This window comes from Drosophila kikkawai, chromosome X, assembly GCF_030179895.1.
Source record: "Drosophila kikkawai strain 14028-0561.14 chromosome X, DkikHiC1v2, whole genome shotgun sequence".
In the NCBI taxonomy this organism is placed as follows: domain Eukaryota; kingdom Metazoa; phylum Arthropoda; class Insecta; order Diptera; family Drosophilidae; genus Drosophila; species Drosophila kikkawai.
The window spans coordinates 24661850-24688150 of NC_091733.1; the positions used below are offsets into that span (position 1 = coordinate 24661850).

The following is a 26301-nucleotide window of genomic DNA, read 5'->3' on the forward strand; positions in this document are numbered from 1 at the left end:
CCAGGGGGCTGACGCAGGGCTGCATTTGGGGGGTCATCAGCGGGCGGAATGCAACACGTCTACTCGTGTCTAAGCAGAGTCGTGTCCTCATGCAATGGGTCAATGGGGTCATTTAGAATTGGAAATTTTCCATTAACTTCCAGTTTAACATTTGCATACTCTTATGACGTCAGCTAGTTTGTTAGAAAGAGAGGGGAACTATATGTATATCGATATCCGATTCCGATTTTTGCCAACCGATCACTTTCTCTTTGGAGAGTTGGCAGCCCTAATTGCTAAATAACAAAGTTTGGTAAATAATAAACAACATCCGGCGAAACAATGGCAGCCAAGGCAACAGTGCGGGTCCTTCGATCAAACTTCCAGTCAACCCAAGCCAGTTGTGGTGTGAAAAAGCACAGTTCCTTGAAATTCAAGAGGTTTTCCCCCAAACCAAAATGGAGGAGCTGAAATTAAAGTACCAGGAGATGACCAGCGACTTTCTCAGGAACAGTAGCAGCCGCAGCAGCAGCGAGGAGAAAGAGGAGGCGGCTGTAGGTCCCATAGATAGCTGGGAATCCTTCAATGAACGCGTCGATGGTCTGATCCTCAACGAGCACTGCGACAGTTCGGTAAAGAAGCTGGAAGACCGGCGCTTGGAGATCCTCGATCGGGTGCGCCAACAGTTCCGTGAAGCCCCCAAAAACTCGACGACCACAGAGCCGGCGCAGAAGGCGCCCATCGAAAAGCAGCTGGAGGTGTCCGGCGAGGCCCTCGATGAGCTTGTACGCTTCGGCAACGTTCTGGTGACCAATGTACGGGTGGCCAACGAGCGACGCGAACTCAACCGTCGTGTCTACGAGGCCACGCAAAAGAGCCGGGTGCAGGCGAAGCTACAAGCCGAGAGCCTGGAGACAGTGGCCCGATTTGCCGACATCAAGGCACGCTGGAAGGAGCTGGAGGAGATCAACGAACCGATGATGCTGTGGGATCAGATCGAGGAGCAAAAGAAGCGTATTGCTGCCATAATGGGACGCAAGGATGAAATGATAGCCGCCTGCCAGCAGGAGGTGAATCGCATGAATGCCAAATACGAGTTTGATCGCGAGCGGCAGGCCCAGGACCTGTGCGGCCTGGTGGAGCGCGTGGACCACCAGGTGGAGACCCTGAAGGAGGCCTACAAGCAGCACCTGCTCCTATTGCGTCACACCATCGAGGAGGAGCGCCAGATCTTTGCCGCCAGTGCCGTTGAGAAGTGGCGAACCTTTTTCGATGCCATGAATGCAAATTTCGAGGAAAAGGCCAACTTGGTGCGTTCCCGAGAGCAATTCTATGCCCGCCAGACCCAACAGATCAACGAGTCCCAGGAGGAGCTGACCAAAAGCACACGCATCCGGCTGGAGAAGGAGTGCGAGCGCCTTGAACTCGAGCTGCGTCGCACGCGCGACAATGTCTTGATGAACTCCGAGAAGCTGGACTACAACTACGAGGTTCTGCAGAAGCGCAACGAGGAGAACGCCATTATCAATGGCCAGCAGAAGCGGCGGGTGGCCCGCCTTCAGGAGGCCATTGGTCGCACCAGGCGCGGCCTACGTGGTCACTGCCTCACCGGCAAACGGAACATTGCCCGACTTTCCGGCGATATCTACAAGCTGCACGCCAACATCAACGACATGGAGGCCAAGGCGCATCAGGCGCGACTCAACAACCGCGAAAAGTTCGATCGGATCTGGGACATCAACTACAGAGAGCTCAGCGTCCTGGTGGAGCGGATCTATCGCATCGATCGCACCATTCACGACCAGCAGCTGGCCATGCCCTGGCTCCGGCCAGTGCCGCCCATTCCCAATATAAACCAGGCCAAGATGAGGCCAAATAATGTACTCCAAAAGTTCGATATGCGTATTGGGAGGCTGCCCAAGAACCGATCGCTGTCAAGTGGCGGAAGAGGAGCCTCCAGTAAGCAGCATCGTCCGGATATCAAGGATTTGCCGCCGGATTCTCTACGCCTGATGCGCACCCTCATCCGTCAGCTTTCCGATCGCGGCGGTTTCCTAATCGAGGAGCGTCTGCTGGAGATTCTGGAGCCATATTCCGAGGAGGACAAGTGCCTGGTGCGCATTGACAACATCTTTGCGGCTTTGCATATTCGCCATTTGCGGGATGTGCAGGAGCTGACCAGGATGTTTCTGCCGTACACTTACTGCCCCACCTGCCAGCCGGAGGGCTTGAGTCCCCGCAAGTGTGCCAAGGTCTTTCTTAAAGATCGGAAACCCTTAAGAGACCAAGAGCTGCACAGCGACCACAGCGAAGAGGATTCCCCAAGAGATTGTCCCAATCACTACCTGGTCATGGAGCCGGCTCTCTGCCTGCATGCCATGAACCTTTTCACCACCAAAATGCACCAGCAGATGCATGAACAGGAACGCAGCGGAGTCAGCAGCAGCAGCCGTCACATGGTCACTCCCCTCCAGATTACGGATGCAGAGATCCGTGACTTTTGGCGGCAGTTTGCAGCCTGCTTTCCACCCGCAAAGCGCAAGCTGTGGAAGACCCTGGAGCACGGGCTGAATCACTATGTGGAGGTGCTCAAGATGCGTGTGCAGTACGATGCCGAGGTGGTCTTCCTGCGTCGTCAGAACGAGGAGCTGCGCCACCTGCTCCAGAAGTTCACCGTTCAGATCTGATGGGGATTTGGTTATGCCGGAATCATAAACCCCATGGAAATCGCACTTGATTGCTGTTCAATGGGGTTCGTAAATGAATATTTATACATTTATGCAAGGGTAATTGCACCTCAAGTCGTGGCTTTTGGCTTGCCAAGTGTACGGCAGGGCAGGGGCGGTGGCTTAAGGTGTTTTTATCGTCTCAGGGGGGGTCACAGTTATTCAAAGATAATAAGGGAAAAATATAGTAAAAGGGGAATATACTTTTGAAGGGGGAAACATAGTTAATAATACAATTTTTAGGATGCAAAAAAAATATATTTAAATAAAAATTAAATCTTTTTCCACCCCCTTAAGGTGTAAGTATCTTCTCAAGGGGTGTTAAAATTATTTAAAGATAATAAACAAATATAAGAAAACATTATTATATTATATACTTAAGTTCTTACTTAATACTTAAGTAATTTATTTTAATTATTAAAAAAATTGCTACTTTCTAAGACTCCCAAAAATCGAAATAGTTACAAAAACAAGTTACTGCTGCTGCTGCACTGGGGGAGCGTTATCAGCGCAACCCGATAAAGTTCTCGTTGGACTCTATATATTCCCATGTATGTACAGCTGTGTTCACGGAAATAGCAGTGCCCAACGACCTGCACGTTTAAGATCGGAAAATCCTGTTACAAACACTATTTTCATAATTTTTTTTTCATAAAGGCTTAGTGTATTTAATTGTTAACAATACCACAATCATTTAATTTAGGTAACATAAATCTTTTAGAAAATATAGCTAATATGAACAAAAAAGGTCTATATTATGCCGTTCATTGAAATAGCAGTGAAAAACTAAAATTCATCATAAATTTAAAAATATCGTATAAGAAACCTATTTCTTCTTAAATTCTAATTTACTATGATCTAATATTTCGTTAAATAGCCTTTAGAAGCTATCATAGCCTCAAACCTGGGTGGCAAGGAGTCCACCAAGTCTTAGCAACGCTTGAGGGGAATATGGCCTCATTCCTCCTGCACAAATTGCCAAAGCTGCGGCTTAGAAGTCGGAAACTTCTTTAATACGTAGCCCTTGATGTCCCCCATAAGTTTTCGATCGGAATAATATCCGGGGACTGTGCAGGCCATGGCAGTGCATCCACTTTTTCATTAAGAACCCACTCCTTGGCCACCTTGCTGGTATGATTAGGGTCACTGTCCTGCTGAAATGTCCAAATTAATGGCATATTTTCATCAGGATACGGCTGCAAGACAGTTTTTAATATTTGGACATAAGCATAATGGTCTTTGATCCGACAGATCATATATACGGGACCTACATCGTTGTATGAAATGTATACCCATACCATGATTTTTAGGCCAGCGTCTTCAGCGTATGGTTTGGGGGGTACTATATATTTGGAGGTCGACGGACATATTGTCTTGTCCTATTCCACCAAATAAAACCAGTTTGGAGTCATTTGTCCAAAGGATATTACGCCATTTGAATAGTGGCAGTTCAAGTGGCTATTGGCGAACTCGGATCTGGCCTTGATATGCCTGTAACCAAGCAGTGACATTTTCCATGAACTTCGCGAATCTAAAATTTATTCAATAAGTCCCCGGCGAATGGTCCCATGACTGATTCCCATCCCAATTCCCGCTCATATATCCCTAGAGGATGCAAAAGGACGAGCTTTGCTGAAGCGAAGTACGCGTCGAGCCTGTACAATTGTGTTTTTGCGAATCGTACCTCGGTTTTTTTGGGTTCGGTTCATATTTTATGACTTATAAACTATTTTAAAAGAACAATTTGAAAGATTTAGAGACTCTTTACATGTTTTGCCCTTCTTTCTAGGCTAAATTATCTGATATCTTTCTCTCATGGAGCAGTGAGGTCCTGCGCCCACTAAAATAATTTTATTTTGCGTTGTAAAGGTGTATTATAGTATAAACTATAATAACGACCTTAATTAAAGTCATTTTTTACAAAATTAAAAGAAATTTCGGCACTTTTTGCGAAAGAAAATTAAAAACTGCTATTTCAGTGATCGGCCAAAACGAGCTGCATATGTGAAAAAATATCAATAAAACATAAAAATAGAGCAAATCTAACGGAATTTTTTCTTGATTCTTATCTTTATGTTCCATTTTACAAAAACAATGTGCAATAGATCAGCTTGCAAAAAGGAATATGTACAAAAAAACGTTTTGAAGTTGTTCGTCTGTCGCACTGCTATTTCCGTGAACACAGCTGTATATATATACACCTATTTAGATTCGGGGCTGAGTAGGAGGTACCGGTCGCCGGGGTCGACGGTAGGAGGAAGATTGCCGCCAATTGGCTCAAAGTGCGCTGGCGTTTAAAGTGCAAAAAACGCCAAAGGGGGAAAGAAACTAATCACTCATTTACGGGGAAAAAAATAGACTTTATTACGGGCATTTCGATAAAAAACAAAATAGCTAAAGAGAGAAGCTTCGTCACCTGCCTGCTGCTTTGGCCAAAACTACAACCTGTAAACGATATATACTACACAATTAAACAAGGCGTAATCTTATCGACACTCGGACAACCGACGGAAGTCTTGGCCAAAGCAGTCGGTGAAACGGCAGCAAACCGGACGGAAGCAAGGGAGAACCAAGGGGATCTTTAAGCTGAACAGGAACAAGTGATAACGATGGAGAGTGAAGATCAAAACAACAACTATGGTGTTTGCCTGGAGGAGCTCCAATTGTTTGCTCAGCTGGAAGAGGGTCTTACAGGGGATTTAGAGCTGGAACTTCTAGAGCTGGTAACTGGGATTAACTGAAAAAGCAAGCTTCTCTTTGGCTGACATTTATATTAATTCTCAGCGAGACAGTTCAGAGCAAAAGACACCAAAGCCTATGCCACCACAGGCCTCAACAGCAAACCACAAGCTTCGTCGTAGAGGAACATCATCATCATCTTCTGGTCATACCTGTGACACGTGCGGTCGACGCTTCTCAGAGGCCTACAACCTGCGCATCCACAAGATGACCCACACGGACGAGAAACCCCATGTCTGCGGCGACTGTGGCAAGGGTTTCCGTCAGCTGAATAAGCTACGCATCCATGCTGTCACCCATACAGAGGAACGGCCCCACAAGTGTGATATTTGTGGCAAGGGATTTCGTTATGCCAACTATTTGGCTGTCCACCGTCGACTGCATACGGGCGAGAAACCATATCCTTGTTTGGATAAGAAGTGTGCCATGGTATTTCACTCTATACATGCAAGAAGGATTCACCAGAAACTGCAACATGCTGGGGATATTGAGCTGCTGCCACTGGAAGAGCATAGAGAGGCAGATACTTCAACCTCCACCTCGTCACTTAGCTTCACCTGCCCCGTGTGCGGGCGTATTCTCACCGATCAGTGCTACCTGAGCACCCATCTCAAGCGTCACTACAACCAGCGCGACTTTGCCTGTCCGCAGCCGGAGTGCGGCAAGAGTTTCTTTAGCGCCTCGGAGCTGAAGCATCATCAGATAGCCCATACCCAGTTGCGTCCCTTTGCCTGTCCGCTGTGTCCGGCGAGGTTCCTGAGGAAGTCTAATTACAAGCAGCATCTCAAGGTGCACGAGCGTTAGGGAGTAAGAATCATCTATGCACTACTGGTTGAAGTAATAAGCATCCCAAAAAGCATGTTTTTGATCCCAAAAAGCATGTCTTTGATCCCAAATAACATGTTTTTGATGCCAAAAAGCAAGAAAATGGGTTGGTTCATTAACAAAGTTTTATAGGACCTCATTCGCATGTACTTATTATCTTAACCAGTAGTGTGCCGTAACAGACTCCATGCATTTTTAGTAAAGATAAACCCAGTTAAAGCTAAAACTAGTGGCATTTACTTCCTCCAATCCATTTGAAATCCCATCCAACCTTCAGAAGCGCCGCCTTTATGTGCTCTCTATCGATCGATCGATCGGTCGCTTTTGTTTAAATATTATAAGTGTTTATTTAAATATACGATTTGTGTTTGTCTTTATCTTGCATGCTTGCCATATTAGATATATGTATATATTTTCGTATTTATACTCTTTAAAGTTACATAGGGTACGGGTACATGTACGGCTGGTTCTCTATGGTTGTTCTGTGCTGTTTTTCTCGATCGATCTAACTCGATCTCTTTGCTTTTGCTTTGTTTACAGTTAGCCATAACTTAAAGATTACATTACATTATTAGCTGAAGGGGAAGTACAAAAACAGTGGTTCAACGAAATCAAAATAAGTGTCAAATTAAGGCAACACAACAATCCCTAGTTAGCGATCTTTTATTCGATTGACTGCCAATTCAGGATCAAGTGTGGTCGTCTTCGATACAACAAAAAAATGTATATTGAAAAATATTTAAACAAAAAATAGGTAAAACTTAAATTTAACTAATCAACAATGATTGTTGAACGCTACAGTTATGTTCTGGGTTATTCTCTTGGCGACTGAATGACTGAATTACTCTGGGTATTCCCTTGAAGACTGAATTACTCAAAATATCGCTAATGTATCGCATTAGCGATAACTACATCGATATATTACCGATATTTTCAGTAATTCAGTTATTCAGTTGTCAAGGGAATACCCAGGCTTTTTTTAGGATTAAGCCCACACTGAACAAAAATATAAAACAGCTTTGAAATAAGATTAACAAAAGCATTAAAGAACTTAAATCAAAGTTGGGACTCAGGATTAAGAAGCTAGCGAAATTTCGTTACACATATTTCGTTATACATATTGATGACTTAAGATCTAGACCCAAGAAAAAAGCGAGCATTTGCCAAGCTAAAACCGATTTTATCAACCGGCAAACCATATTGCATTTGGTATTCAGATACAAACGCCATAATTGACACTTGAGCTATGCTTTTGAATCGTTTCATTTCGAATAATTCTGTCTCTCTCTCTTTTACAATAAATGCAGATCTGAAAATGGGACTTGGTTTGCGTTTTGGTTGCTGAAACTCGAAATTATGCTGGACAAGTGCTTTTCACATATATATGATATATATATATATGTTACATATCGATGCATTTCTGTGAAGGTATCCCATAAGTCATAAGGATACGCTTCCCCGAAAGGCGTTGATATGCTTTTTAACGGATACACGACTATAAACTAACCGAGAGCGGCTCAAGCTGCTAGACAACCATCGTCTGTCTGATCCAGTGGAGGTCCTTGCGTGATTCATTTCATTTAATCTTTTTTGTTTTCTTTTCTTTTGGTCTTATGTACATTTGCAATGTATATGGTATATGGGTATATAATTATATATGGTCTGTGTCTGAGTTGGCTCTGTGTGTAAGCTTCAAGCTTGATAAATCCCAGTTTCTGTTTTGCTCTCCTCGTGCTCAATCGTTCCTGTTCCAAAATCACCGTTATTTGATCCTTGTTTTGCTTCTTTCTCAAAGAATATCTATCGCTTCCAGCGCTTAACCCAACAATTACCACAACTCCACACAGATTTATCGGCGTTTCTCTGGTTGGTCTCGGGTTTATTTCCTTATATTTTCAATTTCTGTGTAAAATGTGTGTAAAAAGTTTCCAAAAAAATTAAAAAAAAAAGAGTGTTCCTGGTTCTGGAGCTGCTCCATTACTATACGTCCTAAACTTGTAACGCCAAATACATACTCTCTCTCTCTCTCATATTTCATATCATATATGCTTGTATATATTCCACATGTAAGTGTGTGTGCTCTTTGTATATAGATATATATTTATATATATATCTGTATCTGAATCTTGTGTTTTTGTTTCGTATATAATTTGCCTGAACTTATTTCATATGTGCTCTCAGAGTTTTTCTTGGTTTTCTCATTTTCATTATCATTCTCTTTTTCTTTTTTTTTTTTTTTGGGTTAAAGCCCAGCTCAAGTAACGCTGAAGGGGAATTTCTATAAAATTTTGATGAAATAAAGGGCAACATTTCGCACACTTTTCACAATTTTTCATAATTTCCCTGGATTTATAATTTTTTTTCACAATTTCCTTTTGGTTTGTGAAGTTCTTTTGGCGTTTTAAGTGTGCTTTTCCTTAGAGCTACAGTGTGAATTTATAATTTATAATTTTATAATTTTATAATTTTATAATTTATAATTTTATTATTTATAACTTTCTCATCTCTACTTTGTTTTAATGGCGAAATTAAACTTAATTCAGTTTAATTACATTTAAAAATCCCATCAGAAATCAAAAACACAGAAACATAAACGTAAGTTAGTTCGGATTTTGGTTGAAAATTGAAAAACATTTAAGAATGTTTTCTTTAAAACATACATACATACATACAACTTAGTTTCCACTAATACTACTAGAAACTACGAATCATCGGGGACCTGACCCATAGAATATTCCTCCTTCTTCAGTGTTACTTGCTAGCCCAACCATGATTTTGTTTTTTAGGGATTTCTATCTTCCGCTTTTCTTTCTTTGAAAATCCAAAAAAAAAAACAGGGATTCTTTCTTTCTTTTCCTTAAAAATCCAAATCCAAATCCAAATCCTCCTTACGACATCGAGCTGCATGGAAGCCGCGGCGAACCCATCTGCGTGAGGACCCTGTCCAGCCACTGAAGCGGCCCATTCAGGTGCAGCTCAATCCAACAGGGCGTCGAGGTAACCGTCTGGCGGCGATACTCGGCTCCCCAGCCCTTGACAAACGACATGCGAATGGTGCACATGCGGGTTAGCTGGTAGACAGCCTCAAATCCCTGCGACACCGACTGCGACAGCAGGGCGGCAAACTCCTGATTATTGAAGATCTTTAGATTGCAACCGGGCGGGATCTTTGCAGGGGGTGCTAGTGGATAATAATCTTGCATATTGCTGATTACAGAAATTGAGACTCTATGATTGATATGGACAGATCACGAAGGAGTATTCATGCAGAGCCTCATGTGCGAACGGAATTGGTTTTGCCACCATGACCACGGCGGCGCGTCGACCTCGTTTGCCACTATTGCGAACTGACGTGGAAAGCGAAAGTAAAAACGCTCCAGACCGGATGGATGATGACCAGCTCCACGATCAGGGCTTGAGCGGAAGGTCTAACAAAACATATTGAAACTAACATGGCGGTGAAGCGCGAGGTAAAAGCCTAAGCGTTTCATAGGTGTCAGCAAGGAAAGCATTGGCGAACATAGCTAAGCGCAATAGTGGGACAAGTAGGTTGCATCCCTTTGACTCTTAGTGAGGTGAGAGGAGTTTCTTATGTTAAGGGATTACCTTTACCATATTTGGCATCGTTGTGTGAATCCCAGTATCTTCTGTAGCCAAGATAACTATTTGCTCGATGCTGTCAGATAAGAGAGACGAGCGATGGCGGTGAGCAATGGGTGGGCATTTCACCACCGCTAACCAGACGACCAGAGCAGCGGAGATGAGCTCAGGAGCTGGAACCACGAAACCAGCACCGCTTGGGCTCATGCTGCCTGGCAGTTTGGGCGAACCATGGGACCATATTTTGGCGACCAATAATCGGATGTTGTCAGAGCGCTCTGGAGGCACATGTTGTCCGGGGACGATACATGAAGCCAGGTCGGGCGAAAAATGGAAGGCGAAAACCTGAGCGCCGAAGATGGAACAGCTCAGATCTTGGCGATGATGCAGGAACTCATCCAAGATTTTCCGCTATTACCATGATGAAGACGTTTCTTCTCACGCGATAAATCAGGAGCTTTTGAACTATTTGAGACCAGAAGATCAGCCACTTTTCAAAAGTACAGTCAAATAAACATGAACCCTTGCGTGGAGTGTCTTCTTGCGGGTGCTTTTTACGCAGCTGTCGCGTCTGGTTATGTAAGACAACGCTTCAAGCTCCACCAGCTGGACTGTTGATTTTTGCTGCCAGGATTGCGTGAGCATGCCAGCAACCATGTACCATCGTATATTATCCTCGGTAAAAATTGCAATTATGTAATGACGCGACCGCCGGGTGAGATGTGCTGGCGCGCTCTCAGGATGTCGTCGGCGGGGTGGGGGAAGAGGGGGCGGTGCTCGGCTCGGTTCCTGGCGGGGCTCCTGGAACTGGAATGCTACCTCCTTCCTGCTCCGGGTTGCTGCTCCTGCTGCTTGCTGCTGATCGATTTGATCGCCTGGAATAGTGGCATTCGATTATTTGTTTGTGCGTGCTGCGGCAATTAAAACCTCTGATAATTTGGATGCATGTGTGTGGTGTGTGATTTCTAGAGCTGCTGCTGGCTGGATCTGATAATTTTATTTGTGATAATTGCCCGTCGGAGCGTCTGTCTGTGTGTGTGTGTGTGATTGGTAATCTACGAGTATTAATTCTCCCTATTTCTTCCACTTGCCTTCCAGTATTGGAATCTCTATCTTCCCATGCAATCGTCTGCTTCCAATGTCTATGTCTGTGTGCGTAGGTGTGTTCTAAGCCCTTTTACAAAAAGTTAAACAAATAATAATATATAATTAGTGTTGCTCTTTTCTAACTCGCCAACCCCCTTAAACCGCCCGCTGCCTTGAGAGTCTGTTGTTGTGGTCCGAGCAAGGTCAAATGTCTGCGTTTGCAGACGCCGCAAAAAAATATAAATAATTAAAAGTCGAACAGCGATATATGAACTAATCTGTGGGCTGTTTGGAATTTTCCAACTTGCAATAAATTACCATAAAAAACGCACAATAATAAAATGTGCATGGAAGAAATTGTAAATACGCACTGAAAGGCACACACACACACAAGCACGAGAGTTTTTTTTTTTTTGAATGTATCCATGTATCCCCATACCTGTACAACGGTACCGGCAACGAGCTCCCTGGCTGCTCCTTCTCCTGGCTGTTGCTCGCTCGCTCTCTCACACGGCCGCCGCACTGGAGCTGGATGCACTTAATGCGCTGCGTTGGTGGGACAACGGGAACCAAATGGCAACGGCAACGGCACCGGAACCGGGCGTGCAGCACATCAAGGCGAAGGAGACGAGGGGGTCTGGCCGGAGGGGGGGCGGTGTGTGTTGGTGGCCACCGTTTTTAATTTGTGTATATCTTGTGTGCGCGCCAGAAAGTGACAGCTAGAGACACACACAGCCACACACCGACACGACACACACTCGCACTCACACACACACAACAAAAACACTCACAGGGCGACAGAACAGAGAATATTTATTTTACGCTCCTTGCCGTCTCTCGTCTGCTTTTCTGCTGACCTTTCGCACTTTGTGGATATACTTTTCTGGTCCCCTTTCCACCGCCACAGCTGTTTTTTTTTTTTTTTTCTTGTCCGAGCGGAGCGTTTTGCCGACTGCGATTGCCCAATGCCCCGTTCAACACAAGCGATCTATTGCAGATTTTCCCAGTTTTCACTGACCACACGGAAAAGATTTTTCTGTTGCGTTCCGAGGAAACCACACTGTTTTTATTTCATACGCAGTTTTTCGCTTTTCGCCTCCTCGAATGTAGAACAGTGTGACCAAGTATGCATAAATAATTGCAGTATTTTTTTATATTCGAACCACACCTGGTATTCAGCCCACATCTGATATTCGAACCACATCTGATACTACAACCTACAACCTAACAGAATTTTCTGTTAAAATGAGAGCTTAACAGGTTTTGCTTATGGAATTCCCAAATTGAGAGGGCGTTTTAACAGAATTTTAACAGAGCAACAGCACTCAAACCGGCGCTCTCTCACTCAATTTTTTCGCCTCCTCGAATTCAGCAGTGCTGCCAACTCTTGGTATCGTAAAAAAGCACTAAAGCTTTTGGATACGGCAGAGCTGCTAAAACAGCGATACATCGATAGTTGGTACCGATAACGGGAGCAAACAGGCGCTCTGTTTAAATTAACAAAATCGCCACCGAAAACCTTTGGAACTAGACAGATTTATTTGATTTACTTTTCGGTAATTGTCAAGTGGTGGCAGGAGGAACCCGAGTCAAGTGCGCGTAACGCGCCAGGATTTCTGCAGCGCCTGCTTCACCAGCTCATCGGGCGAGGGCGTGTCGAAGCGGAATCTCTTCACCTGGCCGCCGTAGTCCTCGCGGTTGCACATTTTCAGATGGTGCCGTTCCAGCGCTGTTATGGCATACTGCAGGTTTGGATAGCCCACGACGACGTCCAGCATGCAGCCAATGGGGCCGGGCTGGGACTCTGGTGGGGGCACTGATGCCTCCTCCTCCTCCTTCTCGTGCCGCCGCCGCCTGCTGGCCAGCAGGTCACCACTGAGAAGAGCAGGGTTCCTGCTCACCGGAGGCAGATCGCAGGGATTGAAGGGGATGTTAAAGTGCTCCTGGCTGGCCGCCAGCTTCTCGCGCGCCTTGCTTGCCGCCACCTTGGGTGGGCCATCCTTGCTTGCGGCTATCACAGTGCTGGTGAGATCGATCAGCGGCGACTGCGTCGTCGACTTCATGGCTTCTTCAGCCCGGTCGCCGCCGTCGTCGTCGCTGCGGATCTGCAACTGGCCCACGCTACGCTCTAGCCTAGAGAGGAGCGGTATGTTCAGCGGCTCACCAGTGGCCGCTCCAAGCTGGGGAATAACGAATCTAGTGGTTGCTCCGCCTGCTCCTCCTGGTGGCGCCTCGCTTTCCGAACCCTGACGCCGGCGACGAATCTCGTCGAGCAGCTGCTGGTTGTGCAGGTCCGTTGCCTGGCGGCTGCGCTCCTGGGCCGCCAGATCGGTGGGCTGCTGCTGCTGGAGCTGGAGCTGCGGGATTTTCAGCTGCGGAATGACGAATCTGTGCTGTGGCTGTGTCGTCGTCGTCGGGTGACAGTCATTGCTCGATTTGGACGAATCGCCGGGATTGGGGAGGCCGAACTGTTTCTGTATCGTCTGGTGAAGGGTCTGCGTCGGGTTGGTTCCCATTTCGAAAGTTTGTTAATTTTGCAGACTTCTTTTTTAGGTTTTCGGTTTGTTATTGTTTTTTTCTTCTTTGTGTGTGTGTGTGATGACGTTCGATTCGCGGTCTGCCTATCGATAACAATCGATTCCCCAATTGACTTGTTTTTTAAAGTAAATAAACCAAAATTTAATTGAAATTTTTAAAATTTAAAGCTTAATAAACCAAAATTGCAGTTGTACAAATAAATTGTTATAGATTTTTGTGCCTAATTATGTTGTGAAATATGGGTATCGATACATCGTAATAACCAGTGCTGGACAACACAGTTGGGTAACCCAAACAGCCCGCGAATATTTGAATTTTAGGGATTTCTAGCAAATTCAAGAAATAACTAAATTTTCTTGTTATTTTAAAGCCCCTTCTTTGTCAGCTTCTTTTTGGTGTGAGTTTTATTTATAAATATTTGTTTTCTTGGAACAATTGAGTGGAAAAAAAAATGCAATTTAATAGCAGATCCTAGACATGATCCAGCCGGCAAATGGGTCCCTCCTCGACCATCTTCAGGTCCACCTTGGGCCCCACGAGATCCCGAATGTTGTTAATGCCATACTTGATCATCGTCGGCCGCTCCAGCGACAGTCCCCAGGCAATCACATTCACATTCTCCGGCAGGCCCATCGGCAGCAGCATCTCCGGCCGGAATACGCCCGAATTGCCCACCTCGATCCACTTGGCCAGGCCCGGGTGATAGCAGAAGATCTCCATGCTGGGCTCTGTGTACGGATTGTAGGCCGGCTTGAACTCCAGCTGCGTGATGCCCAGCTTCCGGAAGAACTCATAAAGCGTGCCTATGAGATCGCCCAGCGTGAGGCCCACATCGGCGATAACACCCTCCACTTGATGGAACTCCGCCAGGTGGGTGGCATCCAGTGTCTCGTTGCGGAACACCTTGTCGATGCTAAAGTACTTGGCCGGCTTGAAGCCACCCTCCTGGTTGGCTAACTTGTACAGCATGCGGGCACTCACCGCCGTGGTGTGGGTGCGCAGCAGATTCTTCTGCGCCTCCTCCAGCTTCCAGTCATAGCCGTAGCCCTTGGACCCATAGCCACCGTGCGAATGCACCTCCTTCACCCGCTCGAGATACTCCTGGGGGAACTTGTGGCTACGCGACGGATGATTCACGAAGAACGTGTCGTGGGCATCGCGAGCCGGATGCTGTTGCGGCTGGTAGAGAGCATCAAAGTTCCAGAATGACGACTCCACATAGTTATTGGTGGGCATCTCCGAGAAGCCCATCTCGAGGAATATCTGCCGGAACTCAGTGCGAACCTTTAGCAAAGGATGAAGATGACCCCGCGTGGGTGGTGCTCCTAGGGCATCAAAGTTGTACGCCTTGAACTTGAGCGTGTCCCAGAGCCCGCTCGACAGCATGTCCATGGTGAGATCCGTCTCCAGTTTGGTCAGCGTGGTGGCAAACTCAGCTCCTCGGCCCAGCACAAAGCTCTTGGTGACGGTCTCCTGGAGTAGCTTGCGCTTCTTGAAGTCGGCACAGTCCTTGGCTGGCAACTGGTCACCCTTGCCTTGGGCCACCAGCAGCAGCTGGTCACGCACACCGTCCACAATGCTGTCCACCTTGCGCCGAACCAGCGGTGGGCTGACGCTCTTATCCACCAGTATCCAGCCGTGTGACATGGCCTTGCTGAAGCCCACCTTGGCATTGGGGCCACCGGTGGCCATAAGGGACGCCTGGGCGATGCCCTCGGCCGGAATGGCGGCATAGACCAGAGCCTCGTGGCTCCCGTGCTCCACCACGGCGCGACCCTCGTCCGTGAGGCCTAGACTCTTGTGGGTGGCCACCGTGGCGGTGACCAAATCGCCATGCGCCTGGATGCTCTTCAGGGCGCCCACTATCTTCTGGTGATCCTCGGCGAAGAGGGCGGCCAGGTCCAGGGTGTCCGCCTGGCCGGCGGTCTCCAGGTGCTGGAGAATGCGCTCCGTGAGGTCGGGATGCATTGCTGGGGCCCAAATCTGACGTAAATTTGATATCAAATGCCGAATCTCGTGTTGCCACAACGCAGTGGGAAGAGGAAGAGTGCCATAGAGCTGGGAAACTATCGATGGTACTATCGAGGTATCGACTTTTTCCTTTTTTTGAGCCACCATCGATAGTTTTTTATCACTATCGATAGTACGGGACTATTTTTATATCTCTGCTTTGTTGCTAAAATTTAGTAAGAAAAATGCAAACAAATATATATATATATATATATTTTTTTTTTATAATAAAAATGTATTCTAAATTAACTTAAATTGGAGTTGGCGGTGAAAAATATTAACTGAATTTCAAAAGAAAGGGTGCGTCTACGCCACGTCTTCAGAGTCTAAGCGTATGTTTAGCAATGGTAATACAATTTTATTTGTGCAAAGTTGCTTGGATAGAATATTTATGTTAATTACTTAGTCAAAACATATGGCATAATTTTTAAACTCTTGAATAGTATTATAATTCTATTTGAAATTGCTATAACTTTAATTTGCAAAAAGAATCGTAAAAAAACGATACTATCGATAGTATCGAATTTTCGTTTTCAAATCATCGAAAATATCGAATGGTGCCACTATCGATAGTTTCCCAGCTCTAGAGTGCCAGGCCGGCCCCACTTATCGATAAGCCCAGCGCCAGTGTTGGCAAATTCGTCGCTTTAATTCGTTCCAATCAGACTTTTGAAAAGCACAAATCCTAGTATCAGATTTATTTTAAAAATAAAGTGCTATATTTTGTTAAATTGTTTTTAAATATAAAAATATAATAACTTTAAATTTAAAAATATCATAACTCGATCAAAAATCCATAAAATTTAAATCGGAAAACAGTTCTGTGTTAGTTTTTACGAAGTTAATAAATCTGCATACTTTATTTGAAATTTTTTAAAATTAAAATTTTTTATCGAATTTTGATCATTTTAATGAAAAAATTGGCTAAAAATTTAATTTCCCCCGGACATGGCTAAAAAGATTCGGCTGTTAAAGCTGATCAAGAATATATATAATTTATGGGGTCGGAAATGACTCCTTCACCCAGAAAAATATTATTTTATATTGTAAAGTCTGATTTTTTATATTAAAGAATTTGTTTTGAAATATTTAATGTAATATAAAGTATACATATATTTGTATATTTATTATATAATTAATTTTGTGCTCACTCCAATCAGAACAAAGCTTCGGTTAAAAATGTAAATAAAGCGAATCGTGGCTCCAGAGAGCGGGAGAGTGAAAGCTAGAAAGGAGAGACGCTCTCTTTTTTCTCTCTCTTCCAGCTTTGCGTTGTCTTCCAGAATTCCGCCTTTCTTTTTCATTCTATTTTTCGCCAAAAAAATGTTCGGTAGGGAAAACGCGCGCTCCTATGAAAACGGGATAAAAACTGGATAAAACGGACAAAATACGATCGGAAAGTGCGGAAAAAACATTGTCCCGGCGTAATTAATGAAAACCCAAATGAAAAAAACCCCGGAAAAATCAACGCACGGGCAGCGTTTTTTAAGTTTTCTTTTTTTTCTCCTGTGGAAGTGCAAGTCCAAGTGAGATCGCATTAGCCACGAAACTGCACGCTGAACACGTGCTTAAAAAACTGGATAAATACGGGCAAAAAACGCTGTGCAAGTGCAAATGCAAGTGCGAGTGAAACAAAAACTGCCAATGGGTGAGCAAGTCCCGTTAGTTTTCTTGCTTTCGTGCTCTTCTTTCTTTGATCGGGAAAAGCGATGCGAAGAAAGAAAATGGAAACGGGCAAAAACTGTAGAAAACGTGCGGATATCGCGAAAACATCAAAACGCCGTAAAAAACAAGCCCTTTGGAGGATCGGAGCCAGGCTTTAAAGAAAAAGGAACGGAATTTCGACGGAATTTTCCGCTACAAACAACAAAGTGAGTACAAACCATTCATTTTTCTCAGCGTTTGCAAAGCTACGCTACCTATTCTCTTTCTGTTTTTGTTATTTTCTGCAACTATTATTATGCACCGTTATTTTAAGCAAACGAACAATATTTTGTCCTCTGCTCGCTTTCACTTACGCTCTTCCGGGAAGTAGATCTCAGGATACGATCCACATTTGTGGATTAGAAATTTCGGGGGCTTTTCTGACTGCCCTGCAAGGGTATAAATATCCTAACTCGTAATACCTCGTAATTGTAATACCCTGGCAAGGGCTTAAAGAAATGAAATTATTCAATGATTTCGATCTTATGAGTTCAAGAGGCTTCGATTTATTTACTGTATTCAAGTTGCGCGCCTCGAGAAGGTGTGACCAAGGTGACGGGCGAGACCAGTGCTGCAAATCGCACGTCGCCCACCCAGTCAGCTGTTGACGCATAGAAACTCGAAAAAAGCGTTGTTGCTCATTTTTGGCTTAGTGGGGAAATCAGTTTCGAAATAAAGGACGCTAATCCTGGCGAGCAACGGCCAGCTGGGAGCCGCCACCATGCTCAAGTCCCTCAAGCCGGACACATACGCCGGCATGGCGAACGCCAAGTGCGGCGAGATCTACTTCCAGAGCCTGCACAGCTTCCGCATCGACTGCGCCTTCTGTGAGATGAAGAGCTTTGTCTTCGGCGACTTCCTGCTCCACGTCCAGAACGTGCACTTTGAGAACGGCCTGCTCAAGACGGAGGCGGAGGCCGAACTGAAGCAGGAGCGCGACCAGGCCTCGCCGGTGCCGATAGTGGCGCAGGTGAATCCCTTTGCCTGGTACGAGATTGGCGGCCAACGTGATGACGACGATGACAGCGAGGACGACGAGGCGGCGCTGCCGGCGGGATTGGACGAGGAGGACGAGCGGCCGGGCAGGGCCATCATGAAGTGGGACAACTCTGGCCATCTGGCTGGTAGTGAGTCCATGCGACAGGTGAGGGCCCTGAAGGTGGACTACAAGGAGGAGGATTCCGAGTGCGGCCTGGAGCTGGACCACGACCGCGATGTGGATCCGGCGGACTCGCTGGGAAGCGAGATCCAGTCCCACTCCCGCCACGCCTGTCCGCACTGCTCGAAGAGCTACCAGAGCCGCAAGACCCTGGAGCGGCACCTGCTGCGCCAGCACAAGGACGCCACCGCTGCCATAGATGATGCGGATAGCGAGGATGCCGACTACGAGCCGCCCAAGGAGAAGACTGGAGCTGGGAGCGGGCCGCAGGAGCACAAGTGCGAGCACTGCGACAAGATCTATCACGGCAAGTACAGCCTGCGGCAGCACCTGAAGCGGGAGCACAGCAACGACAACAACGACGGCGAGGGTGGCACCAGCACATTCACCTGCCTAGAATGCGAGGCGGAGCTGCCGCGCCTGCGTCTTCTGGACGAGCACATGGTACAAGCGCACGGCGGTGCCGCGTGCGTGGTATGCGGCCGCCGCTACAAGACGCGCCACGAGCTGAAACGTCACCAGCTGAAGCATACCAGCGAACGCAACGTGCCCTGCACGCATCCTGGCTGCGGCAAGCGGTTCTTCACCGTCCGCCACATGCGGAACCACGGCAAGGTGCATACCGAGCAAAAGAACTTCGTGTGCGAGAGCTGTGGCTATAGTTGCCGTAACAAGGAGACGCTGCGCGTTCACATCCGTAGTCACACCGGTGAGCGGCCCTTTGGATGTCAGGTTTGCGACAAGCGCTTTCCCTCCCATTCCGGCCTCAGGGAGCACATGGCCATGCATTCCACGGAGCGGCCGCATGTGTGCGGCGTCTGCGGTGCCACCTTTTCGCGACAGAAGGGGCTCTATCACCACAAGTTCCTCCATGCGGACACCAAGCAGTTTGTGTGCAAGCTCTGCGGAAATGCATACGCCCAGGCAGCTGGACTCGCCGGACACATGCGAAAGCATCGCAACGACGAGCTCCATGGATAGGGAATGAGAACGTGGATAGTGTATGCTAGTTAGAGAAGCGGTAGTAGGGACATAGTCTAAGCCGTACGTGGTACGTTTTGTATCTTCCAATTCCTTTCGACTTTAGGCTTAAGAACTCAGGCATAGGCTATAGAAGACACCGTCTCAAAAGGGTGTATAATCAATGATTTCTTATTTTATATATAGATTTCTTGTTTGTAACAATCCGGAAAGGAGAGAGGGGAGACGGGTTACATATTCATTTCACTAAAACTTGTAACCGATTCGAGAGTTTGTTAAGGGATCAAAGTGAGAGATCGGGCTTCCAAATCGAGTTGGTTCTTCCTTGGGTCTCTTTTTTTCCGGCAAATATTCGAGTTTATGTTTGTTTTATTGTATATATTAACAAGTTAACTCTGTAACCCTGTGGGATTTAATTGTAATCACGACAAGCGGATGTGGCTAACAATTCGGATGGTTAATTGCGGTTAACCCTTTTTTTTTTTTTGTATTCATCGAAAATATATAACAGAATCTAATTCACAAAGAGCTGCAGCAGCCGCGTTTAAAATTAGCCATCCAATTTGGTTTTGACAGCAATTAATCGGGCGAGAGCCAAATGCCAGGCCAAGTGGAGGATAGAGATACGCGCCGCGTCTAACAATAGTCCCTGCGATTACATTTTGGCACAACACGCGCACGCCGCCATGACGACGACCCCGGCACATTCAGTAGCTTCTGTGGCCCCATCGGATTCTGGGAAATGCAGCCAAGGCAAGGACAAGGATAGCCCGCGTCTCATGTGCGAGTACTGTGGCCATAGGACACGACTCTTGTGGAATCTCCATGTCCATCAGCGGCGTCACACCGGCGACTTGCCCTTCACCTGCCAAACCTGTCAGGCGCGCTTTGCGGCCCGCTATCAGCTCACCACGCATCTGGAGCGGCATGTAGATGCCGCAGAGCGGCGTCTACGGCACTTTTGCACTGTCTGCAATGTGGGCTTCTCCAGCTATCGGGCGTTGTACCACCATCGGCCGCTGCATGAGGAGGAGAAGCGGTACAAGTGCCAGCAGTGCGACAAGCAATTCGCCCAGGCAGCGGGCTATGCCCAACACAAGCGGTGGCACCGCCAGCGGATACAGCGGGTGGCCAAGGATCTGACCATGGAGTCGACGGAGAATACTGCGAATTTGGTGACTGCTGGTCAAGATCAACATATGCCTAGTCTGGACTGACTCAAGGAAGCGCTTATTCATTAAATTCACAAAACAATATTAAGACGTTGCGTTTTCTCTCAATTTTTGTTGTCAAGTTTTTAAAGTTGAGCATTTTTAAACACTAAACAACCGTTAACTCCACAACTGCCACACACTCTCTGGGGTTTTCCAGCACTAGTTACCTACAGTCTATCGGTTATCGGTTATCGGCACAGCTGCCAAACGAATTCTCGGTTTGTTTACAAACTTTTCAGTTTGTTTGGATTTTTATGTTCTCTGAAAACGGTGCAGTTGGTGTAGGATGCTGAGACACTGTCTTGCCAACGTGGACTATGCCCGCCTCCACGCCCAGCAGCAGTTACGCCCCAAATGCGGGGAGATCTTCTACGAGCAGGAGGCCAATTCCTTTCAACTGATCTGCCTCCTGTGCGAGATGAAGCACTTCACCTTCGAGGACTTTGCCCGGCACATTCGAAACGTGCACTTTGACAAGCAGGGCAGGCCGCTCACGGAGACGTTCACAATGTCGGCCGCCGCCGCCGTCGAGCCTTTTCCCACTAGCATCAGGGCCGCTCCAGAGCCGCATCTCGACTTAATGTGGAAGGAGGAGGGCTTAGATATCGAAGCAGAGCCCGAAACGGAGGAGGTTAATCCTTTGCGCATACTGACAGTGGATGAAAACCTGACTGATGGCGATGAAACGAAAGATTCTCCGCCCTGGCACTCAGATCGCAAGAATTTCTCCGATTTTGAGAGCGACAATGGGGATCTGGATGAGGAGACAGAGCTACAAGATATCCGCGGCAGCCTTAAAGACGAGGAGGAGGAGGAGGAGGATCAGCAATCAGTATTCAAGGTAATCAACAGCATTTTGACCATAACAACCTATATATTAATGCGCTTCGCCGATGGTTTCGCAGCAGAAACAACGCCAGCCCAAGGACTACAACTGTCCGCACTGTGATCGCAAGTACACCACACAGAAATACCTGAACACACACCTCAAGATGAGCCATCCGCATCCGCAGGCCTTCAAGTGCGACGATTGCGAGGCCACCTTTGATGCGGATCGGGCTCTGGCCCAACACCGGCGCAAGGCGCACACAGAATTTGGCTGTCAGCTGTGCGAGAAGGTGTTCAAGAGCTCCCGTTCCCTGCTGCGCCATGTCCAGGGCCATTCGGGGGTGCGGCAGTTCAAGTGCGACCACGAGAACTGCGGCAAATCCTTTGTGAACCAGCACAATCTTACCTCACACCGTCGCGTCCACAGCGAGGAACGCAACTATGTGTGTGAGCTGTGCGGCTATAGATCCCGCTACCGCGAGGCCCTTATCGTTCACCGACGCACCCACACCGGCGAAAAGCCATTCCAGTGCCAGACATGCGATCGCTGCTTCGCCTCCAAGTCGCTGCTCAACGAGCACCAGGCCATGCACTCCACGGAGAAGCCTTTCAAATGTGACAAATGCGAGGCAGCCTTTTCGCGGCCCAAGGCCCTCTATCATCACAAGCACCTCCACTTGGGCATCAAGAAGTTCAAGTGTAAGATCTGTGGCAATGCCTACGCCCAGGCGGCGGGTCTATCCGCTCACATGCGGGTCCACAAGCTGCAGACGGATGCAGCCAGCGATGCGACCACAACGACGTCCGCTACGGCTCCCATTGAGCTGCTGTTTACCTTTTGACCAGCAGACCTGTACATATGGTATTGCCACAAAGCTGAAGAAAGTATTGACTTAGTTTGTAAATTAGTTGGAAATATCCTGAAAGGCAGAAGATTTAACTGAATTCCTTAAGCGTTCTGTCCCTATATGATAAGTTAGCTTTGTCTGAGTCCTGGAAAATGTAGACAAGGCAGGAGAAAGTGGTATTTAATTATAGCCAACTTGAAATCCAATCCGATATTCTTTGTTTTTAAACTCATTCGGGACCTAAACCCTGGGGAATTCCCCCCGCAACAACAGAGTAAACCAATTCTTGCTATGGCTCAACATTTATTTCGGAACAGGAACTTATAACTATTCGCATAATGGTTACAGATCCGGTATGTATATATATAATATATCATTATAGTACAGCAGGTAATAAGCACAATAACACCGCGGTATCCAAGACAGAGGCTGGAGTTCCCACATGAGACATATGTACACATTTGGCCAGTCCAGTTCCGCCTAACAATATCCTAGAGAGACGCACAAAAAAAATAAAAAAAAAAAAATCTGGGGTAGGGAAAACAATGACTAGAATGAGAGTTCAGGGGCCAGGCAGCATCTTAGATGCGCCCCAACAATACATGATAACATATGGGGCTTAGGCCCACACGCGAATGGTATAATCCCAGCTGCCGGTGGACAGGGCAGTGCCATCGGGCGAGACCTGCACGCAGGACACCTTATTCTCATGCCCGTACAGCAGGCAGACACGCTCCGACTTGAGTGTGTCCCACAGGTTGACAGTGTAGTCGTTGTAGCCGGCAAACAGCAGACGTCCGCTAACCGAAAAGTCCACCGAGTTGACGCCAAAGATGATGCTCTCCTTGGCAAATACAGCAACCTCCCGATCTGCCCGCATGTCGTACAGCCGGCAGCTGCTGTCGTCCGAACCGGTGGCAATGGCATCGCCGCATGGATGGAACTTGACGCTATTCACATCCGACTGATGGCCCTCAAAGGATTGCACCACATGACCCGAACGCATGTCCCAAATGAAGGCCATGCGGTCACAGCTGCCGGAGACGAAGGTGTTGCCCGTCTCATTGGGAGCCAGATCGATGGCCATCACATCGCCGGAGTGACCGTGAAAGCTCTGCAGCAACTGGCCCGACTCCACGTCCCACAGGGCGCATGTGGAATCACCGCTGCCCGTAAGGATCTGTTGATCCGAATTTGGGTAGATGCAGCACGACATGTAGCTGGTGTGGGTGCCCACGGTACGCTTCTTGGCGGCCATCTCCTCATCAGAGGTAATCGGATAGACGGTCACCTTGTTGTCCAGCCCGCCGCAGGCCACAAAGTTGCCCGATGGCGCATAGGCGCAGGCCATGATCCAGGTCGTGGGCATGGTAACAGCGTGCTCCTTGTTCGTTGTGAACGCATCCCAGATGATTAGGCGGCCGTCCTGCGAGGACGAAATGATGTGGCGCTTGTCGGGACTCCAGTCGGTACACAGGACCTTCGCCTGGTGGCCCTTGAGCACCTTGCGCGGCTTAATGTTCACGTAGGCGATCTGTTCCAGACGCTCGGCGATATTCGACAGGTTGACATCGTTTAGCTTCTGGCGCTCCTCCTCCAGTTTGGTCTTTAGGTTCTCCGCCTCCCGCACCAAGCTGGCCATCTTCTCGGTGGCGTTCGCGTTCGCATTGCTCACTGGCACGGCGCTCTCGGACATGGCTCTGCTCGCTGGCTGCCTGGCTGGCTCTCACGGGGATGGAGTAGGATCTCTGTCCTAATGCGCCGTAACTTCCCTGGACTCCGGGTTCAGGCAGATGCGGACAGCGAAAAATCAATGGAAAGTCTGGCGAAAAAAAGTGTATACGCGAATCGAATCCAAACCGAATACACAACGACGAAGGGCGCCACTTAACCAACACTGAACGGGTTATCGATAACATGAATACCGTTAAAACTGACTGACGAGACATTTTAATAAACTTTTAATGTTAATATTAAATCAAATCTAAAAAAAAAAAGCTGGTTATACTTTAAAAATGTTGAGTTCACTCACATACGCTTAAATTCAATTAAATCGATTCTAAAAATTTAAAACTATGTATTGCATAATTAACAAATTAATCAACTATAGAATCAATTTTATTTCCAGCTCTATTAACAATAAACTTTGCATAAAAACAAGTTTTTTGAATATTGCACCGTTAACTAACACTGAACCACCAGCTGGTGTCAAGAGCGCGTCTTGAAAATTTACGCAGGGGTTTTGTTTTAAATAATAATAATTTATTATTATTATTTTATAGAATAATAATATAGATTATCTTATGAGTTTCCTAACTAAGATTGAATTTACACACATAAAAGGTTTAAAAGCATCCCAAACCCCCCTGGCAGCTGCCCCTGTCTGGTGCCCGTTTTGATGTGATTAGGATTTGTATTGTGGTGGTTGCATTTCTCAAAAGAAGCGACGCCAATGGAAGGAATCCAGTGAACCGTCTGCCCAGTGACCAAGTCGACATGATCAGGCTGCAGACGACGCCGCCTTCAAATTCACCCGGTGGCTACCACAACTTCCGATGCGGCGAGATTCTGTACAGCAGCCCGGCCAGCTACGATGTCTGTTGTTCGCTGTGCGGCCAGCGTCTGGCGTTGGACAGCTTCCCAAACCACTTTCGGACGCAACATCTCAGCGGTAACGAGCCGGAGAGCGATCCCATTGCCCAAGAGGACAGAAAATCACTGGAGAATGAAGAGGAGTTGGTGAAGGAGGAGCCGAAGCCAGAGGCGGAGGAACATGTGGAAAAGGAGGAAGCAACGACGGCCATGGAGAATACGCTGGTGGAGACGCAAGAGGACCTGCTCGACATGAACCTCGACTGGACAAGCGGTCAGCTGGAAACCAAAGTGGAACACGAGGAGGACGAGGATGATAAGGACGATGATGACGATGATTCCGAGCAGGCCAGCCAGGTAGACGACACCAAGGACATGCTGTTCCAGTGCGATCATTGCGACCGAGCCTACAACAGCAAGCGCAGCTTGCAGAGCCACCGACGCCTCAAGCACACCGATGTGGTCGTTGGCGCGTCCAAGGAGAAGGCTTCCACGGAGCGCAAAGCCAAGAAGCGGAAAGGTCCCCCCAAGGTGTACAAGTGCCATGAGAAGGAGTGCAATCAGACGTTTCGCACGGAGCGCGACCTGCATGGCCATCGCTGGAAGCACACGGGCATCTTTTGCGACATCTGTGGCAAACCCTTCACCCAGTCGGGCAACATGATGCGCCACCGGCAGCGGCACAGCGGCATTAAGCCCCACAAATGCCCCGAATGCGATGCGACCTTTTACACGCAGAAGGAGCTATCCTCGCACAGTATCTGCCACACGGGCCGCATGCCCTGCATCTGTGAGGTGTGCGGTCGGCCCTGCCGAGATCGGGGCGTGCTCACGGCCCACATGCGACGGCACACCGGCGAACGGCCGGCCAAGTGCGAGGTTTGCGGCAAGGCCTTTTACAGCTTCCATGACCTCAACGTCCATGCTGTCTCGCATACTAGTCTGCGGCCCTTTGTCTGCGACGTCTGCGGTTCCACGTTCCAGCGCAAAAAGGCCCTGCGCGTCCACAAGCTGCTCCACTCGGAGCAGCGAAAATATGCCTGCAAGCTGTGCGGCAAGACCTTTGCCCAATCCGGCGGACTCAATGCCCATATGCGCAGCCACGATCCGAGTAGGGTAAAGGGACCGGTGAAGCCCCTGCCGCAGTCGGTTACCATAGAGGTTATCGAGGGTCGGACGGCGCCCACCACCACCATCACAATGGCCATTGATCTGAATGTAGAGGAGGAGGAGCAACACCAGCAGCAACAGCAACAGCAGCAGCTGTCAGCGAGTGGCGGCGATGGAGGAGGCTCTTGGCCTTTGACACCCGGCTAGCACAGAAGAGCTCTGGTTAGGATTAGGCTAGTTAAGCACCAGTGCGCGGCCATAAAGGGTCTGGATTTCAAGTACAACTAATAAATAACTTAATTAAGAATATAAAAGAAACCTTTTTTCGTTGAAACGAACAGAAGGTTTATAAGGATTAATAG

General features: G+C 47.5%; 10 protein-coding genes across 12 annotated transcripts; 6 read left to right on the forward strand and 4 right to left on the reverse strand.

The window, feature by feature from the left end:
- The first annotated feature begins 80 nt into the window (after positions 1-80).
- On the forward strand, positions 81-2954 carry LOC108083877 (dynein regulatory complex protein 1 homolog). Its single transcript, XM_017179866.3, has one exon. The coding sequence runs from the start codon at positions 438-440 to the stop codon at positions 2664-2666; it is 2229 nt and encodes a 742-aa protein (XP_017035355.1). The 5' UTR covers positions 81-437; the 3' UTR covers positions 2667-2954.
- A 2201-nt stretch (positions 2955-5155) lies between these two features.
- LOC108083848 (endothelial zinc finger protein induced by tumor necrosis factor alpha) lies at positions 5156-6679 on the forward strand. Its single transcript, XM_017179827.3, has 2 exons — positions 5156-5428; positions 5490-6679. Exons 1-2 carry the CDS (start codon positions 5315-5317, stop codon positions 6246-6248), a joined length of 873 nt encoding a protein of 290 aa, XP_017035316.1. The 5' UTR covers positions 5156-5314; the 3' UTR covers positions 6249-6679.
- A 218-nt stretch (positions 6680-6897) lies between these two features.
- Smox (Smad on X) lies at positions 6898-9472 on the reverse strand. The gene has a single exon (XM_070288573.1). It carries the CDS (start codon positions 9470-9472, stop codon positions 9158-9160), a length of 315 nt encoding a protein of 104 aa, XP_070144674.1. The 3' UTR covers positions 6898-9157.
- Positions 9473-12475: 3003 nt separating this feature from the next.
- On the reverse strand, positions 12476-13572 carry LOC108083786 (uncharacterized). Its single transcript, XM_017179712.3, has one exon. The coding sequence runs from the start codon at positions 13469-13471 to the stop codon at positions 12545-12547; it is 927 nt and encodes a 308-aa protein (XP_017035201.1). The 5' UTR covers positions 13472-13572; the 3' UTR covers positions 12476-12544.
- A 307-nt stretch (positions 13573-13879) lies between these two features.
- alpha-PheRS (phenylalanine--tRNA ligase alpha subunit) lies at positions 13880-15547 on the reverse strand. The gene has a single exon (XM_017179903.3). The coding sequence runs from the start codon at positions 15459-15461 to the stop codon at positions 13965-13967; it is 1497 nt and encodes a 498-aa protein (XP_017035392.1). The 5' UTR covers positions 15462-15547; the 3' UTR covers positions 13880-13964.
- Positions 15548-17805: 2258 nt separating this feature from the next.
- LOC108083908 (zinc finger protein 260) lies at positions 17806-19852 on the forward strand. Its single transcript, XM_017179905.3, has one exon. It carries the CDS (start codon positions 17929-17931, stop codon positions 19345-19347), a length of 1419 nt encoding a protein of 472 aa, XP_017035394.1. The 5' UTR covers positions 17806-17928; the 3' UTR covers positions 19348-19852.
- A 181-nt stretch (positions 19853-20033) lies between these two features.
- On the forward strand, positions 20034-20567 carry LOC108083800 (zinc finger protein 239). Its single transcript, XM_017179728.3, has one exon. The coding sequence runs from the start codon at positions 20034-20036 to the stop codon at positions 20562-20564; it is 531 nt and encodes a 176-aa protein (XP_017035217.1). The 3' UTR covers positions 20565-20567.
- Positions 20568-20678: 111 nt separating this feature from the next.
- On the forward strand, positions 20679-22437 carry LOC108083891 (zinc finger protein ZFP2). 2 transcript variants are annotated; one of them, XM_017179885.3, is made up of 2 exons: positions 20679-21402; positions 21470-22437. In XM_017179885.3, the coding sequence occupies exons 1-2, from the start codon at positions 20848-20850 to the stop codon at positions 22229-22231; spliced, it is 1317 nt and encodes a 438-aa protein (XP_017035374.1). In that variant the 5' UTR covers positions 20679-20847; the 3' UTR covers positions 22232-22437. The 2 variants fall into 2 exon arrangements, with proteins under 2 accessions (XP_017035374.1, XP_017035373.1); XM_017179884.3 differs by having other exon boundaries at positions 21467-22434.
- Positions 22438-22482: 45 nt separating this feature from the next.
- Positions 22483-26294, forward strand: LOC108083888 (zinc finger protein 678). 2 transcript variants are annotated; one of them, XM_017179880.3, is made up of 2 exons: positions 22483-22590; positions 24581-26294. In XM_017179880.3, exon 2 carries the CDS (start codon positions 24734-24736, stop codon positions 26144-26146), a length of 1413 nt encoding a protein of 470 aa, XP_017035369.3. In that variant the 5' UTR covers positions 22483-22590; positions 24581-24733; the 3' UTR covers positions 26147-26294. The 2 variants fall into 2 exon arrangements, with proteins under 2 accessions (XP_017035369.3, XP_070143863.1); XM_070287762.1 differs by having other exon boundaries at positions 22486-22590; positions 24611-26294.
- On the reverse strand, positions 22556-24103 carry Gbeta5 (guanine nucleotide-binding protein subunit beta-5). Its single transcript, XM_017179886.3, has one exon. It carries the CDS (start codon positions 23931-23933, stop codon positions 22857-22859), a length of 1077 nt encoding a protein of 358 aa, XP_017035375.1. The 5' UTR covers positions 23934-24103; the 3' UTR covers positions 22556-22856.
- Positions 26295-26301: the final 7 nt, after the last annotated feature.

Bases quoted from the DNA above. Each gene is read 5' to 3' on its own strand.
- LOC108083877 (XM_017179866.3), top strand. From the start codon at position 438: ATGGAGGAGCTGAAATTAAAGTACCAGGAGATGACCAGCGACTTTCTC.
- LOC108083848 (XM_017179827.3), top strand. From the start codon at position 5,315: ATGGAGAGTGAAGATCAAAACAACAACTATGGTGTTTGCCTGGAGGAG. The intron at 5,429-5,489 runs GTAACTGGGATT...ATTAATTCTCAG, and splicing joins AGCTGGAACTTCTAGAGCTG to CGAGACAGTTCAGAGCAAAA.
- Smox (XM_070288573.1), bottom strand. From the start codon at position 9,472: ATGCAAGATTATTATCCACTAGCACCCCCTGCAAAGATCCCGCCCGGT.
- LOC108083786 (XM_017179712.3), bottom strand. From the start codon at position 13,471: ATGGGAACCAACCCGACGCAGACCCTTCACCAGACGATACAGAAACAG.
- alpha-PheRS (XM_017179903.3), bottom strand. From the start codon at position 15,461: ATGCATCCCGACCTCACGGAGCGCATTCTCCAGCACCTGGAGACCGCC.
- LOC108083908 (XM_017179905.3), top strand. From the start codon at position 17,929: ATGCTCAAGTCCCTCAAGCCGGACACATACGCCGGCATGGCGAACGCC.
- LOC108083800 (XM_017179728.3), top strand. From the start codon at position 20,034: ATGACGACGACCCCGGCACATTCAGTAGCTTCTGTGGCCCCATCGGAT.
- LOC108083891 (XM_017179884.3), top strand. From the start codon at position 20,848: ATGCTGAGACACTGTCTTGCCAACGTGGACTATGCCCGCCTCCACGCC. The intron at 21,403-21,466 runs GTAATCAACAGC...ATGGTTTCGCAG, and splicing joins ATCAGCAATCAGTATTCAAG to CAGAAACAACGCCAGCCCAA.
- Gbeta5 (XM_017179886.3), bottom strand. From the start codon at position 23,933: ATGTCCGAGAGCGCCGTGCCAGTGAGCAATGCGAACGCGAACGCCACC.